The sequence below is a fragment of the Phocoena sinus genome, chromosome 2, assembly GCF_008692025.1.
Source record: "Phocoena sinus isolate mPhoSin1 chromosome 2, mPhoSin1.pri, whole genome shotgun sequence".
NCBI classification, from domain to species: domain Eukaryota; kingdom Metazoa; phylum Chordata; class Mammalia; order Artiodactyla; family Phocoenidae; genus Phocoena; species Phocoena sinus.
In genome coordinates, this window is record NC_045764.1 from 147,488,389 (window position 1) to 147,505,446 (window position 17,058).

At 40.7% G+C, this 17,058-nt stretch overlaps 1 protein-coding gene across 12 annotated transcripts in view; it reads left to right on the forward strand.

The window, feature by feature from the left end:
* Positions 1-17,058, forward strand: part of SIPA1L1 (signal induced proliferation associated 1 like 1) — a 373,251-nt gene that overhangs the window by 221,157 nt on the left and 135,036 nt on the right. For all 12 annotated transcript variants that reach the window (XM_032621332.1, XM_032621344.1, XM_032621336.1 and 9 more), the window contains one exon: positions 7,600-9,400. In XM_032621332.1, the coding sequence (XP_032477223.1) occupies positions 7,903-9,400 (1,498 nt within the window). In that variant the 5' untranslated portion in view covers positions 7,600-7,902. The remainder of the gene's footprint in view (positions 1-7,599; positions 9,401-17,058) is intronic.

A 17,058-nucleotide genomic window follows, 5' to 3' on the forward strand; every position in this document is an offset into this window, starting at 1 on the left:
AACGTTAAATATGCCTCAAGGTGCCCTTTCTTAAATTCTTTTTGGAATATAAATACTCAAATGAGAAAACCATGATGTCTTTGACAAAGCCAGTTGTTCTTACTGAAGCCTCTGGTTTCCTACACTCCTCTTTTCCTCTTCCAGTTAGATTTTAGGAACCTGAGAGTGGAAATGTTCCTTCTTTGCCTCCCCCTCTGATAGTGACTAGCTCAGTGCAAAGCATTGAACAGTGCTCGAATAGCCCACGCTGGCAGCCTGAAAAGCTGTCCTTAGTGATGCAGATTCTCAGCTGTGGTTCATCATGTGTGGATCAAAGGCAATTTTTCATGGCTTGTATAGTTTAAATCTGACTTAATACAGTTCAGACCATCTCTTTCCTTCCTGCCCTCAGAGAAAGTCAATACTACTAGATTCTTCCTTTCTGGGTTAAATATACAGTTTCAGTTCCTTGAGCCATCAGTAGCTCATAGCACTGTTAAAATGCTCTCCGGAGTGTTGGTCTGCAGTCCAAATGGTGACCTTCTTCCACTTCAGCCCGAATCTCTGCAGAAGGAGGGTTGTGAGGACATAAGGTGAGAAGTACGTGTACATTGGAAAGAGATGTGTTCCAGGAAAGGGCAACGAGTGATGATGACTCAGTCTGTGCTTTGTTTAGGCAGCCTCACCTGACTGCCCACATCACTGCAACCTTGTGAAAGGGTGAAATGGAGACTCTTGGGTATGTCAGTATTAAATATTAAAAAAGCAATATTAAATATGAAGAAATGAGGAAATATGAGCCATTGTGTTAATCATCTGTATGGAGTAATTATTCAAATCCTGTAAATACTGCTAACCTTACAATCTTTAGTAATCTATACTTTATGTAGCCCTCTTTGATTCCATTTTAATCAGGGGATTTAGCATAAGATCATCTTATTGGAAGGACCTGAGAGCTGTTGAATTTTGACTTGTTTGGTGATTTGAATGGTTGGAGGTTTAACATGGTGCAGTCTTTAATAATTAGTAGTCAAAATCATACTACATACCCAGATCATATTTTATTTTATTTTTTTAGTAACAGGATGATGTTTCTTTTTTCCTCCTAAGTTTTTTCTTCTGATTATAAAAGTTATAGTACTCATTTTAGAAAATAAATAATATCGACAAATACCAAAAAGAAAGAAAAAAAGAAATTATTCATAATCTAACTATGTAACAACAAGCATTATAAATCCTTTGGTGAGCTTCCTTTGGCTTGTTTATATATCTTTACATAACTTTAAAAAGCATAGCTAAATTTATAATGTATATACCACTTTGTCTGTATCCTGAATTCTTCTGAAACTGGGCTTGTTTGTGCCCAGTTACATTCAATAGGATGCAGTGTTTAAAATTTTTTTTTTTAAGTTAGTCCATGGTCAAATCAGTTATGAAATATCTTAGTTTAATAGTAAGTGTTGGGTTTTTGTTTTTCTTGTTTTTTTTTTTTAACTGTAGATTTCATGGAGCCTTAATATACTAACATATATTATCATGTCGTAACAGAGGTGATAGTGTGTCCCTGCCTTATTTACTTATGGAACCCTTTCTTATGAATTAATAACTTGGATTTGAAGCACAATTCGGGGAAAGTTGATAAGCCTTTCCCCCTGTATAGTAGACATTTATCGGTTGTCTCCCCTGGCATCCATTTCTCACATGCCCTTCCCCAGATCCTTTGTGGTAATAGGATGATCAGTACTAGATCACAGTTTGCAGGATTGATGAATAACTTTTTAATGGATTTTAAATGAATATTAATGTACAAATTAGTCTTTTCAAAACACTCACTACTTTCGTGGATCTAGTCTGCTCTCTTGATATCCTGGGTGCCGGCCGTGGAAACTCCATGCCCCTGATGAGTTGGTGAGCTCTGATTTCTTTTCCTTGAAAGTGTTCATTTGCTGCACCTCAAACACTATTTTTCCCCTAATAATCCTGGTTCACCGTTACCTTCTACTTATTACCTTTTACCCTGCTTTTTACCTTTTACCTCCCTACTTCAAGCTCCTCACACCTAGCTCTTTGGCATTATATTAATTGTTTATTGCGTAAATTTTGTCATATTTAAATATAAGTGTTCGAATTTATTCTATTCTCCTTTACTTTGCCAGCTATGGAATCGTTTCCGTACCCATCAGTAATTCTACCATGTATCTTGCTCCATACGTTTTTAATTTTATCACCCCACTTCTGCCATCAAGCTCACTGCCAAATTTTCATGTTGTTTCCTTCACCCGCAACTATGCAAAGTATCTTCAAGCCTTACTAGGCCTTTGAAATGGAACTTTCTTCGTTGAACTTTTTTAGTTTGGAGGGTGGGTGGGAGGCAAATGTTATTATCTCTTTTGGTCCTCACTCTGTCCAAACAAGCACTTGTTTAAAAAATATTTATTTATTTAATTTATTTATTTTCCTTATTTATTTATTTATTTTTTGGCTGCGCCGGGTCTTAGTCGCGGCACATGGGATCTTCGTTGAGGCAGGCAGGATCGTTTCGTTATGGTGCGCGTTCTCTTTGTTGCGGCGCTCGGGTTTCTCTACTTGTGGCGCTTGGGCTTCTCTGTAGTTGTAGTGTGCAGGTTTTCTCTCTCTGGCTGTGGCGCGCAGGCTCCAGAGTGCGTGGGCTCTCTCATTGAGGTGTACAAGCTCAGTAGTTGTGGCGAGTGGGCTTAGTTGCCCCGCGGCATATTGGATGTTAGTTCTCCCACCAGGGATCGAACCCGCATCCCCTGCGTTGGAAGGCGGATTCTTTACCGCTGGACCACCAGGGAGGTCTCCAAACAAGCACATTTTAAATTGCTTTCTTATCTCTAAACTCAAATGTAACTTTGTCCTGTTATGTATGTTTTGTATCCATAACTTCTTTTTTCACTTTGGTAATTCCAGGGCAAGTTATCTGCGTCTACTTTGTCTCCATCAGTGCTGTCTTTTTTAGGTAGTGAACATTTGGAGAGCAGGAACTAGATTTATCAACTGCTCTCTTCTTAGTCCTTCCTGCTTTTTGTTGAAGCGATAGAACGGAAATGAAAGAAGGGGGAAAGTCCAGTCTGAAAAGTTATGTGCTGATTCATAAAGCTTAAATTATCCAGGACATTGCACGGAGTCGTTTGTATGTGTTTCAGGCTAACTTGAAAGAGTGAGGCGTCCTTCTATCTGAGATGTTACTTTTATGTAATGTGAGTGAAATTCAGGAAAGCCAGGAAGGGATGTAAAGAGAATTGTTGGCCTTCTTTGGTTATCTTAGCTAATCTAATGTTCAAGCACTGTGGTGTGATATTTCTGTTTTAAAACAAAGTTTCCTGTTACAATCCAAAGCAAGAATATTTATGGGTATTTTAAATCTGTGTATACAACTTCATAAACTATTTACATTGACATTTTCATAAATACTGATGTTGTACATCTGTGGAATCTCGGGGTATTTGTATAGTTATTCATCATCAAAATTCCTTCTATTGCCTGGAAGCATTGAGAGTTGGCCCTGTATTTGAGGCTGTACCAGTTAAGGAATCTAACAGCATCCCATTTTGGAATATGGAAGTAATTGATGAGGAATGCTACATCTTTTTAGTGAATGTAACATCGTATTGCAGATTATTTCAGGGCAGGAACTGTAAGTTGTTGTTGGTTTTTTCTTTCCTTCCCACGTCTTCTTGTGTAACCTTTAAACTATTCTTTATGCCCTTGGCACAAAGAAAGTTTCCCATGTTGTTCCTTTCGTTTGGTTCCTTCAATTATTTATTGTTCTCACTTCCTTATCACCCATTTATTTCTTGGAAAAATTTTATTTTCCCATTTTTTCTGCTTGTTAGTGAATTCATTGTTGAAAATAGATAAAAAGGGAAGAGGTCAAATGAGCACGTGCGTATATTTTATTTGGAGTTTAGGGGAGAGGGTCATGAGAAGAAATTTGGAGGTAACTGCATAGAGATAATATTTAAAGCTGTGGGTACCTGTGACATCACCAGACAGTAGTGGCTACCATGCAGATATCTCCCGAAGTAATTTCATTATTCTGCTTCATTCAGTTGAACAGGCAGTTGATCCAATGAAGTCAACACCCTGCTCTCCAGAGTTAATATCTTTACTCCAGTGTACCCAGGCCTGCGACCTCATCCTAATGCGCTCGGTGCTCAAATGCATCCTAATGGTGATACCCTTTACAGCCCCTTCCAGAACTCTGAAGACTGGTAAGAGAAGTAAGCCAAGCATACCCCCCTGGAATCACTAGCTTTTGAATGGAGCCCACCAGTGATCCTCAGGAGTGAGCCAAAAGAAAGAGGCACCAGAAATTAAGGAGACCGTGTTCATCACGGAGGCCTAGAGAAGACAGAGTTCCGGGAAGGAGGGGGAGAGGTCAAGAATGTAAACGTCTCAGTGAGCCAGGATGACAGGGACTGTTTTTATACCCGTAGCTTCCCTTGGAGGGAGGGACTGTTTCCCCAAATATCCCTAGCACCAGGTGTGTGGTCTGTGTTCAGAAGAGAATGCAGAAAGGCTTAGGGTGATTTAGAGGAGAGGCGGACGTACTTCTTCTGGAAGAATGGTATTATCAGAAAAAGCTGACAGGTTACCTGGTGATAGACCTTGAGTGATGGAAAGACTTTCATCTACTAGACGTTGAACACATCTTCGCCTTTTCTTATACTTTCCAGGACCTCATAGAACTAGACTGGTATTGGTATTCTAGGTAAATGGATCTACCATGGACTCAAATAGTACCTAGAGCTGTAAAATTAAATATATAACAAGGATATTTCTTAAATAGTTTACTCTTTCAACAGATGGAGGTGACATGCTGTAAATTAGTATTGCCCTTCTATTCTGTCGTTTTTTACCATACTTAATGATGCTTAGGCAGGTTTGCTGATAATTAGGAGAATTGCTAATAACTGTCAGCATATGTTTGCTCTTTCCATAAACCCCAAGGAGTAGGGTTTAGGTGTTATTGATGTGTCATCATATTACACACATGGATGGCGTCTTTATTTTCAACTAGTACTTGAACAAATGCAAAGCATATATGTTTGTATAGATGCTACTCTGTGTCAGAAGTTTCATATTGTGCCTAAAGGGGTTTGTTGCTATAAATAAGGACGGGAAAGAGGAAGGGGAAGAGAAAAGGAAAAAAGGTCCTCGTGACAAGAAAAGAAAATCTGTTATTTAACTTAGTTGTCCATCTTGAACCTCCTCGGTTTTTACAGGTCATTAAACTGTGGGTACTCTCTCCCCTATGTGCCCGTCTATATTTTGAAATTAAAAGATAACATTGAATTACTATTATAATCAAGGTGTAATAGGAGTCTTGGCATTTCTTTAAAATTACAAAGAAATATAGTTATATCTGTATAAGGTTTTTTAAAACCCATTAAAAAACGCAGGAAGCATATGAGATGGTTCTGAAAAGGTGTCCTGTAGTAGTGACGACCAAGAGTGGAGATTTTTCAAGTCAGTGCTATTTACTGTATTTTGGTGCTGGCCTTCAGTTTCCTCCTACAATGGATATAACTTCACATATCCTAAAAAAAAAGACAGTCCTGCAGTGAACTCTATTCTAAGGGAAAGGAAATGTGGAAAGAAAGAGTTTTTACCCCAGTGGGATTGGTGCGTTGGCCTTTTAGAGAATGTCCGTTCTGGGAATGGTAGGTGATTTATTTGCATTTCTGTGAGCTTGTGAGAAGCATTGCAAACATCTGATTTTCATAAGAATCTATTGAGAATTATTTTGTATGTCAGTGTATTCTTTCTTTGAAAGCTATTTCACTGAAATAAACAGCTTCTTTTCCCCTAGTTCATTACAAAATAGCTCATAAATTGTGGTTTGGGGTTGTCAATTTTTTTTTTTTTTGAAATGGGCTAGTGTTTATTTTGCATCTTGCTTCAGTTGCCCAGTTTCCTTCCATTTTAAAAGGAACACTTCTTGAACCTTGGCTGTGGCCACATGGGCTGCCTTCAGATTCAGCAGTTAGCACATTATTCCACTTGAAGGTTTACAGTTCAAGAGGAGCCTGGACAGTTCCCAGATGTAAAGTCAAATCATAGCAATCTGACGATAGAAGTATCTAGAAAGCTCAAAAGCCAGGTTTAATGGGTAGCTGTGCACAACCATTATCCCTTTCACAAAAGATGGTGAAGAGGAGAGAGAGGGAAAACAATTGGCGTTTCTGTGCCAGGCTGGTCTGAGCAGCCCGTGCGAGCCCGGCTGGAGTTCAGCTGGCCCTGCATTCTGCAGGCAGCCGTACGTTTTGAAACACCCCTAAATGTTCCAGCCTTTAAATAGCAGCGAGTCTTCTAAAACGATGCTGCATAGCGCAGGAGAAATTAAAGCGGCTGCCTGGGAGGCAGGAAGCCGACTAGCGAGATGCTTAATTATCGTGGAAGTAAGTGCTTGTTGCCGGGGAGCGGAGCGCAGCGAGCGCGGGTCGGCCTGGGTGTCAGCCGTGATTTGTAGACAATGCGGCCCCGCCAGCGCAGTGCTGGTTCAGCAGCATCTTTCCAAACATGCATTTGGCAGGAATTTAAAGGCCACCTCTTGTGTAATTTGTGGAACCTTGGAAAAGGGTGCGCTGCCTTTATTTTCACGGCGAACGCAACCATGCGGGATTTTGTGCTCAGAAACTGTGCCTCTCTCCTCCTGATTGATGTGCTCCCGAGGAAGTTGGGTTTCTTCACCTGTCACCTGGAAGGATGTTAGCAGTTCTCTGTCGTCGGCTGGGGGATATGGAAAGGTCTGTCCACAGCAGCATTTGATTTCTGCCGTCTTCATAAATTAGTGCCAAAGGGTGGGGTGGGTTGCAGTGTGTAAGGAAATGAAGGCATTTTGCTAATGAGCGAAATGTTTCTAGCTTTAAGGGTAGATGGATCTCAGAGCTTGGGAGGAAGTGGTGGAAAATGCTGGATGCATTCTGAAATACTCCTTTGGCATAGTAACAAAGTAGAGGGAAATACAGAAGCGTGCTAATGGGTAGAATGGCTCCGGGAAAACCCTTTTTATTTTCTCTCTATTGTATTTGCTCTTGCCAACTCTGTTAAGCCTTTGTAAAGAAACAAAAAAACAAGTTTGGATTTTGAAATACAGAAGAGGTTAAAAAGTGAGTGTTGTGACATATTCAGTAACAGAATTTTTCAATTTTTAGTCTTGTTAAAAAACTGTACGTTGCTCTAATTATCGAACTCTGTTGGTTATGCCTTGAACTTCTGGTCAGCACAGTGGTTCATGAGCCTCTACAGTATTAGAGGTCATTGGAGTCTGTACGTGGTCTTTACTTGGGCTAGGAGCCTTGATATCCTGGAACGAGATCCCTCACCCCCCTTCATAGTGATATGAAACAGTTCAATTAATCTGAAGTGTTAATAGTCTTTTAAAATATATATAGTTTAAATGATGGATATTATTAAATGCTTTCACTTTCTTCCTTCCTTTCAAGCCTGCTTTACTAAAAAGATGGGTTGTGAACTGTGAGTCACAATCCATTAGTGAGTCTTTTATTTGCATGTGTCTGGTTTTGGCAATTGCATGTTTATTTTTAGATGTATTTATCAAATGCTAATTCCAATTGTCCTTGTCTCTTTTAGAGAAAGCATGGGATTATGGCAATCACAGAGTCCCAGAGATACAAGTTCCATTCAGTTTTTTTCTGAAAGAAAGCCGTCTATCAAAGTGAAGCAGAGGAACTCTTGTGGATTATAATGTTGTGAAGGTCTGGATTTTCAGAGGTTTGAAAATAAGCCATTGTTTAACCGTTTAATTGGAAAAGATTAAGATCTCATGCAACTGATGTATTTTCTGGAAGCCATTCTCCAAAAGGGAAGTGCACATTTAAAACTTAGGTATGATGGTCCTTTCTGCAGGGGCTTAAGTCTGATTGCTTTTACATCATGACCAGCTTGAAACGGTCTCAGACAGAAAGGCCGGTTGCCACTGAAAGGGCGTCTGTTGTGGGCACAGATGGCACCCCCAAAGTCCACACAGACGACTTCTACATGCGACGCTTCAGGTCCCAAAACAGCAGCTTAGGGTCATCAGTCATGGCTCCTGTAGGCCCCCCTCGAAGTGAAGGTTCTCATCATATAACCTCGACCCCTGGAGTCCCAAAGATGGGGGTTCGGGCAAGGATTGCGGATTGGCCCCCAAGAAAGGAAAATGTAAAAGAATCTAGCCGTTCAAGCCAGGAAATAGAAACCTCAAGTTGCCTTGAGAGCATGTCCTCCAAAAGCAGTCCTGTGAGTCAGGGAAGTTCTGTAAGCCTCAATTCCAGTGACTCAGCCATGTTAAAAAGCATACAGAACACACTGAAAAACAAGACGAGGCCGTCGGAGAGCATGGACTCCAGATTTCTCATGCCTGAAGCCTACCCCAGCTCCCCCAGGAAAGCTCTGCGCCGGATACGGCAGCGCAGCAACAGCGACATCACCATAAGTGAACTTGACGTGGATAGCTTTGATGAATGTATCTCGCCCACCTACAAGACGGGGCCGTCACTGCACAGGGAATACGGTAGCACATCTTCAATCGATAAGCAGGGAACGTCCGGAGACAGCTTCTTTGACTTGTTAAAGGGCTACAAAGACGACAAGTCTGATCGAGGTCCCACTCCGACCAAGCTCAGTGACTTTCTCATCGCCGGTGGGGGCAAGGGCTCTGGTTTCTCCTTGGATGTCATAGACGGGCCCGTCTCACAAAGAGAGAACCTCAGGCTCTTTAAGGAAAGGGAAAAACCACTCAAGCGGCGTTCCAAGTCTGAAACCGGAGACTCATCCATTTTTCGTAAGTTACGCAATACCAAAGGTGAAGAACTTGGGAAATCGTCGGATCTTGAAGATAATCGATCGGAAGACTCCGTCAGGCCCTGGACGTGCCCAAAGTGCTTTGCCCACTACGACGTCCAGAGTATATTATTTGACTTGAACGAGGCGGTTATGAACAGGCACAGTGTAATTAAGAGGAGAAACACCACCACGGGGGCTTCAGCAGCTGCGGTGGCATCCTTGGTCTCGGGGCCTTTGTCCCACTCGGCCAGTTTTAGCTCCCCGATGGGCAGCACAGAGGACCTGAACTCCAAAGGAAGCCTCAGCATGGACCAGGGAGACGATAAAAGCAATGAACTTGTAATGAGCTGTCCGTATTTTCGGAATGAGATCGGTGGAGAAGGGGAAAGGAAAATCAGCCTGTCCAAATCAAATTCTGGTTCCTTTAGTGGATGTGAAAGTGCCTCCTTTGAGTCTACCCTCAGCTCCCATTGTACAAACGCAGGAGTGGCAGTACTTGAAGTGCCCAAGGAAAACTTGGTGTTGCACCTGGATCGAGTGAAAAGATACATCGTGGAACACGTGGATCTCGGCGCATACTATTACAGGAAGTTTTTCTATCAGAAGGGTGAGTAGAGATCTTTTATTCTTTTAATTTTCTTTTGCCATACTTTCTGGAAAAGAGTACTGTCTATTAGGATTTTTAAGCAGCGTGATGTAAGATTTGCATGAATGCCTTCTCCTGATGGTGAAAGAGTTAAATAGTTATTTGCTGCGGTGTATTTCCTTTTGCATTTTTGAGTTACTTCCTCCTTTTAGATACATTAAATATCTTGTATTGACTAGCTTATGAAATATTAATTTTTTTTAAACCTTTGATTTAATGGATGAAATTGTAGTCTTTGTGTAAAAGACTTGCTGTGTCACCTTTAGGGATAAATGTCGTATAAAGTTAAAACTATTATAAATACAGCTTTTTTTTTAAGGATTACTAAAGCAATCTTAATGCTGTTTTTCATTTATTTAGCACTTTTACGGTTAGTACGGGACCATTTCTTTTCTGCCTCAATGTTCTCATCAGTAAATGGGAATCATAACACATTCCTATTCATTTCACAGGAATTTTAGTGAGAATTAATTTTGTTATTTGACGGAAGTGTCAGAGCCAGGAATCAAACCTAGGTCTTCTAGATTTGAGTATAAAAGTCACTGGAGTGAGAAGTACTGTTAACATGTTGGTGACTTTTCCGTTTTGTATGGGGGAAAATATATACCTATGTTGTTGGATTGTTCTGTATGTGAACTGTGTTTGTATACAGTTTTATCTCATGCTTGTAAGAAAACTCTGTGATTCATTGAAAAGTAGTTTAACTGAACTCTTAAGAGCTTTCTAATAGTGTTTTTGAGCAGCATTATTAATTGAAGAATGAGTTTTGTCACGCAAGCACCCAAGCTAGGAAACAGGATGCTTGCCGAGCAAGGACATACACCTGTGGTCCACTAGCTAGCTCAGTAATTTCTGCATTGAGCCCAAGTGAGAGGCCCCCTGTATGCAAGCTACTAGAGCAGTTTTTGTTTTCCCACCTACTGTTTGGGGGTTTTGAGTCCTGCTTAAGTCCTTTTGAGATTTAGTCTTCCGAATGAAGTTTCATTTCTAGTACTTCATTCTGGTACTCTAGCTTTATGACAGTGCTCCCTTTAAAATAAAATTTATTGTAAGGTTATTACCTGGTCATCCCCATTCACGAGAGTTTATTGACCAAAAGAATCTTGTCTTGGTGTTCAGTATCCAAGACAGCTGTACGTGGGCCTCTCACTGCTGCGGCCTCTCCCGTTGCGGAGCACAGGCTCCGGACGCGCAGGCTCAGCGGCCATGGCTCACGGGCCCAGCCGCTCCGCGGCATGTGGGATCTTCCCGGACCCGGGCACGAACCCGCGTCCCCTGCATCAGCAGGCGGACCCTCAACCACTGCGCCACCAGGGAAGCCCTCCATGTCTCTTAAACGTTTATGGCATAGGTCCTGAAACCAATATGATAATGAAAATCCCAAATTCATTTGTAAGCCATCTTTATTTTCTCAGCATAACCTTCTGGAGTTCAGATTTTAGAAATCACTTCTTTCTCATTCTGTCTGTTGGGCTACAGGGTTTCTCGACCTTGCCATCTTGGCATTTGGGGCCAGATAATTCTTTGTTTGGGGGGATGTGTCATATGCGTTGTAGGATATAAGATGTTTAGCAGCATCCCTGCCCTCTACACCCCAGATGCCAATAGGTGCCCCCAATTGTGATGACCTAAAAAGTCTCCAGTCATTGCCATATGTCCTCTAGGAAGTAAAATTGCCCCTAGCTGAAAAGCCCTGTTTTGCGGAACCTGGGGAAGTTTTCCACAGGTGTTTGTGAGCTGTCTATGGGTGAGGCCATCTTGCTAAAGAACTGACACTCCAACAGAGAAAGAACATGTTACTTACAGTCTTTGTTTATGTAGTAGTTGCTCTTTTCCTGTTAGGCAACGTGATCACGTTAATGATGAACATTTTGAGTACTTACTGTGTACCAGGAACTTAGCATTTGTTATGACATGCATTTTCTCATTTCACCCTCTCCATGCCCACTGGGGTGTAGGTATCGTTATCGATGGCATTTTCCAGATGACAAAACTGGGGTGTAAGTGGCTGGTTTTAAGCTGTTAAGCTGTCACGAAGCTAGTAACATTGGAGCCAGGATTTCACCTTTGGGGAGGCTGACCAGAGTCATGTTCTTGGCTGCTTTGCCTTGATCTCTATTAGACTAAAGGGAAGGAGTATATTTTTATCTTTAAACCTGGTAAAATTTTGTTCAACGTACTTTGTCTTTCAAAAGTAAGGAATAAAAATTTGAACACCTATATTCCAGAGTTCATCCAGCTTAGATAACACTTCATAAATTTAAGAGCAGTTAATTGAAAGTAGTTTCTAATTTAAGCCATAGAAAATACCCTCTTAGCTAACATAATTGGAACAAGTTAACTGAAAAAAATCATTAAGACAGGGAATCTTTCAGAAGTATACGTACTCAAAGTATTTTATTTTCATTAAAATTTATAATAATAACTATATATTTGCTAAACTCTTGTGAGAGGCCGAGGGCATTTCTTTGACAGTGATTCTACTATTTTGAATTCTACATTGTGTGACTAGTATAAACCATAAGAGCAAAAATGTAGACACTAGCAAAGCAATCTGAATCTTACGGAATCTGAGGTTTCAGAATTTTTTCTCATTTTTTTATAGGTCTCGCCCACATCTAATGCAACAGCTTTCCTTTAGTGATTGCTTTTATGAAGTCTTTCCAAAGCCTTCAGTTTAGTTTTTAATAGAAACAAGATTTATCTCTTGTACTCATATTCCATCAGCTTTCATAATATTTAATTAAATTTCATAATTACAATAACAAGTCAACTGGCATAAACAGGTTTGGGAAGACACAGCCGATTCTTTGTCAGCACGGAGTCCCAACTGGTGGGAGCAGAAAGTGTGTGTGGCACTAGAGATTGCCTGCTAGTGCCATTGGGCATTTATCATTGTGGTTTACAGAGGGGTCACAGAGCAGTAGTTAATACATGAAGCTGGTCCAGTGGAACGCAATATCAAAGAGTGCCTGCTGTGTCTTCTTAGGCTATACAACTTAGAATTTTCAAATTAGGCAGGTCATTTGTCACAGTATGATAAGATACAACAAATTATGGCTCTGAATGACATCACTTGAAGCTGAAATTAATACCCTTAAAGTATAACTGTATATTTAAAAATTTATATAGTATCTAAACCTTTCTTAAATTTTATTTTCTTGAAGGATATTTATTTACGATGTTATATTTAATTTCTGCTGTACAGCAAAGTGTTTCAGTTATACATATATATGCATTCTTTTTCATATTCTTTTCCATTATGGTTTATCACAGGATATTGAATACAGTTCCCTGTGCCATACAGTAGGGCCCTGTTGTTTATCCATTCTACATATAGTAGTTTGCATCTGCTAATCCCAAACTCCCACTCCATTCCTCCCCCATTCCCCTTCCCTCTTGGCAACCACAGGTCTGTTCTCTATGTCTCTGAGTCTGCTTCTGTTTCATAGATAAGTTCATTTGTGTCATATTTTAGATTCCATATATAAATGGTATCTGTACTTTTCATCACAGTATAAAATAGAGTTAGACAAGTAATTCTGTCTTACGATTTTTAATATACAACTTGATTCAGTGAAATTAGTGCACTAACTCATTTTTCCTTATCAGAACCTGGAAGTGAGTCATCTTGTTGAAGGAGTACGTCAACCTCAGATGTAATTTATCTTCCAGCAACATAGAGTAGCACTACTGACCTGGTTGTACTACAACCTCTTCATCACCAGATATTTTCCATTCTGCCATTTAATGAATTCCTGACTTCACTGTGGCTAAGTCTCTGGGGGGAAAATATTCACTTTACTGAAGTGTATATTGTTGACATTATATGTAAAATTTAATTGTATTAGGCTGATGAAGCTGCCATCACTTTTTAATATTAAATTGTTTTTATGAACATCATTATTTTGCAAATTTAGACTTGAGAGGATATTTGGCTCTATCACATAAGTCAAGTCCGTTTCTGGAAAGATGCTGGCCCAGTAGAGGAATCCCACTGTTTGCATTTATTGAAATAAGCAACACACCATCAGTGTTCTTTCTGGTCCTTCCTCCTGCCCACTTCTCCTTGCTGTTTTGCCAATGTATGTGGTGTTTTTATTGAGACTCACCTAGGATTAAATGACAGTAATAATGTAGCTAACGTGTATTGTGTTATTACTTTGTGCTTTGTGCAAACCTCCTCACATAATGCTCGTAAGACCCCAAGGCAAAGTTGTCATTGTGATACGTCCAAGTGATACAACAACATCCTTCTTAGGCACAAACTAGACAGTAGGATAGCATCAAAATTAATCTGGTCATCTCCCTTTGAGTACATATATTTTGTGTTTAGTTTTTACTTAGATAGTCACCGTGATTAAAGTAGCAGTACAGGGCTTTCTCGGTTTTGCACTGAGCGTACAAGTGTCTGAGGCACATCCTCGCTGAATCCCATTCAGAAGGATGCACTAATGGAAAAGAGAGGAGCCCGGAGGTTGCCTTGGCAGTGGTGTTTGTGGCTCCATTGATCAAAAGTGTTGATAGGCTTATCTGATGCCAGACAGGGTGTCACTCTCAAAGTCAAGTTATTGAAGATGCTGTGATACGAAAGGGCCTCTTCCCCCTGCCCAGTGGCCAGGAGCAGCTGCCATTATCTGGTCTGAAGCTCATCTGCGAATATTTTCCCACTCCTGGAGAGAAGAAACACTAATGCTCTGCCCCTGATTATTCTTCTGATAACTTTGAACCACCAGATTTGATTGTTCTTTTCTGGTTTACCTTCCTCCTCCTACACCTCCACCCCACCCTACCCCACCATACTTGAGTGTTCACACACCCACACCCCCACACCCACACCCACAAAAGTCAGGTTCAGCAGTCCACTGGGCTCCAGGATTATCAGTTTGAGGACACAAACACGTTGGATTTCAGTTGGTCTCGCAATGTCCGATTTTCTGTATTTACCTCTCACCCTCTTCTTATCAGCTGTCTTTCACATTTCTTTAGAATATATACACTGAACTTCACTCGTACTTGGAGTGACAGCTTTAGTGCTCTGATATATTCTCCAGTTGTGTTATCAGGAGCTGTTCTGCTAGTTCAGTTTTTTAAATGAGCATCATTAAGTACCTATTGTAAGTTTTAGTGGATTATCGTAGGGTACATATAGAACATCAGAGAACATCGTACAGCTAAACTTATTTGTAAAGCCCTGGCTTATTTTGTTTGTTTAATTCTTCTGTAAGTATAGCAACATTAAGCTTGAGGAAAGTACTATGGGATGCCTTACAGCTCAGAGTTCTTTAAGGATAGCTATTCTATGGTTAGTTTTTTGTGGACAGTCGTATTTCAAGGAAGTGGTAAACTCCAGAGTCAGCACGTCTGCTCTCCTGAGCCACGTTCTGCTTTTGAACTGAACAGTTTATTTCTGCCAAAACTAATAGGGAAAGATTTTATACATGTATAATAACTTATTGTCTTAATGCCCTTGTCTTTTATTTTTTCTTGAGAGCGTATCAACTGTATTTAATTTGTTCGAAGGTAGCTCTCTAGTTATTTAACCCTTTTCAGGGAGATCTGGGGCACTAAATAACTTCTTGAGAAACTCACCTAGGAGTGTTTTGCTGTTGTCTCTTCACCTGTTCAGGGTTTCTGGTAGCAAGAAGGCCATTCAGTAGGAAGGTCTGCATGTCTGCTCTTTGGAAAACAAGCATCCTCTCCTTTCTTGGCCGTGATCTCTCGAGTCCCATCACTGATCATCTGAACTCTGATGTGTGAGGCGTTTGGGATTTCATATTACCTGAGCCATCTCTGTGCAGAGGTTTGTGAAAGCTGGTTAAAAGGGCATGTGCCTCAACTGCTTCTCTCTGTTTTGTTTTCAAAATCAAGCTAGACCGGCCCAAGGCCACATTTGCTTAAACACTTGACTTTACTCAAAGTCATCTTGTAAAGATCAATCATATAGAAACAGAATGTGCTTTTGCAGTAAAACTGGTGATGGAGACATTGGCCATTTGGTCATCCTTCAGCCCTTTAGGAAGTTCCATGTGAGACATTTACTTTAGAATTTGATGCCAGAAATTGTTTTCTGGTAGCTACCAAATGCCTGCCTTTCTAATGACAGGTGTGTTTTATTTGTTTGCTTGTTTTATTTATTTATTTATTTTTACTGTATCTCCTGTTTTACCTCAACTCCCAGAAGCAAATTTGATGCTCCAGTTTTATAACCTTCATTAATAACACATTTGTTTCCACTTTTGTCTTTTATTTTCCAATTTCTGTTTCATTAGCACAACTTACATATTTCCTTTATAATGAATGACCTCAAAAAATTCTTTTTAGAAAAGGTAATTAGTATACATTTATATCCAAATAAAAGACCTCTGTTCCCAGGCTATGTCTTCAGTTCTAGCTACGTTTCTCACTCTCCATTACCTGCTTCCACCTGGTTGGTTATCTAGTTGGCAACTCGAACCCTGGGACACAAATTTTTACTTCATTTTTCTCCCTGAACAAGCCTCCCATCCCACATCCTTGCCCTCGTGCTGTAAATGCCACCATTATTATCAGTCACTTGGATTTGAAACACCAAAGCCTCTTTGTTGCCTCTCTTCATTGTTCTCAACCTCCAGTCAGTCGGGAAGGGCTCTTGAGTCTACCTTCGAACTGCTGCTAACTTCTGTTCTCTGTGTCCCAATCCCAGTTCTGTCACTTCAAGCCGGCGTTACCTCTTGCCCCAATTCTTGGCCATTGTCTTAGTCTCTCCATCTCTAGTCCGTCCTACTCAAAATGCAACTTCTTGTCTTTGCCAAATACAGTCTAATAACATAGCAGTTTACATTTTACATGATTGCATTTATGATTTAATCATGTAACAAATACATTATCGGTCAAGTCCTCTGAGAAGCAGGAGTTGAAACAGTATAGGCGTGCAAGTGGTTTGTTAGGGACCTGGGGGTAACGCCTGTGAAAGAAGAGGGCAGAGGAAGCAGAAGTTAACAGGGAAGGCCTTCAGTCCACAGTGCAGGTCTGACACCGTGAAAGTAAAAGGGAAAAGAAGCAAAAGTGGGCAGGGGGAGCCTCAGCCCACCTTTGGCAAAGTCTCAGCCAACGCCATGGAACGAAAAAGAGCATTGGAGAAGTCATTTGTTAGGCAGTAACAGCCAGGCCCTGTCACCCCTGGCATGCTCAGTCCTGGGGCTGCCCAAGAAGAGTGTGGCTGGGCTGGAAAACTGTAGAAGATCCAAAGATGCTACAGCCAGAGACTTTCAGCTAATTGCATTTCTTGTGGCTGAATGGGTTGTGAGCCCTTTCTGGAAGGAGAGGTGTTTAAGTGTTGCGCCTCTGTGGCTGCCACAGGTGCATGAGTGCCTTCAACATGCTCGGCACTATTTTGGACACTTGGAGTGAGAAGTAAAATGGAGCACCTTGCTTTGTGACTGCCTGGAGGGGTGGGATAGGGAGGGTGGGAGGGAGGGAGATGCAAGAGGGAAGAGATATGGGAACATATGTATATGTATAACTGATTCACTTTGTTATAAAGCAGAAACTAACACACCATTGTAAAGCACTTATACTCCAATAAAGATGTAAAAGAAAAAGAAAAGAAAAGAAAAATAAATCTAAAAAAAAAAAGA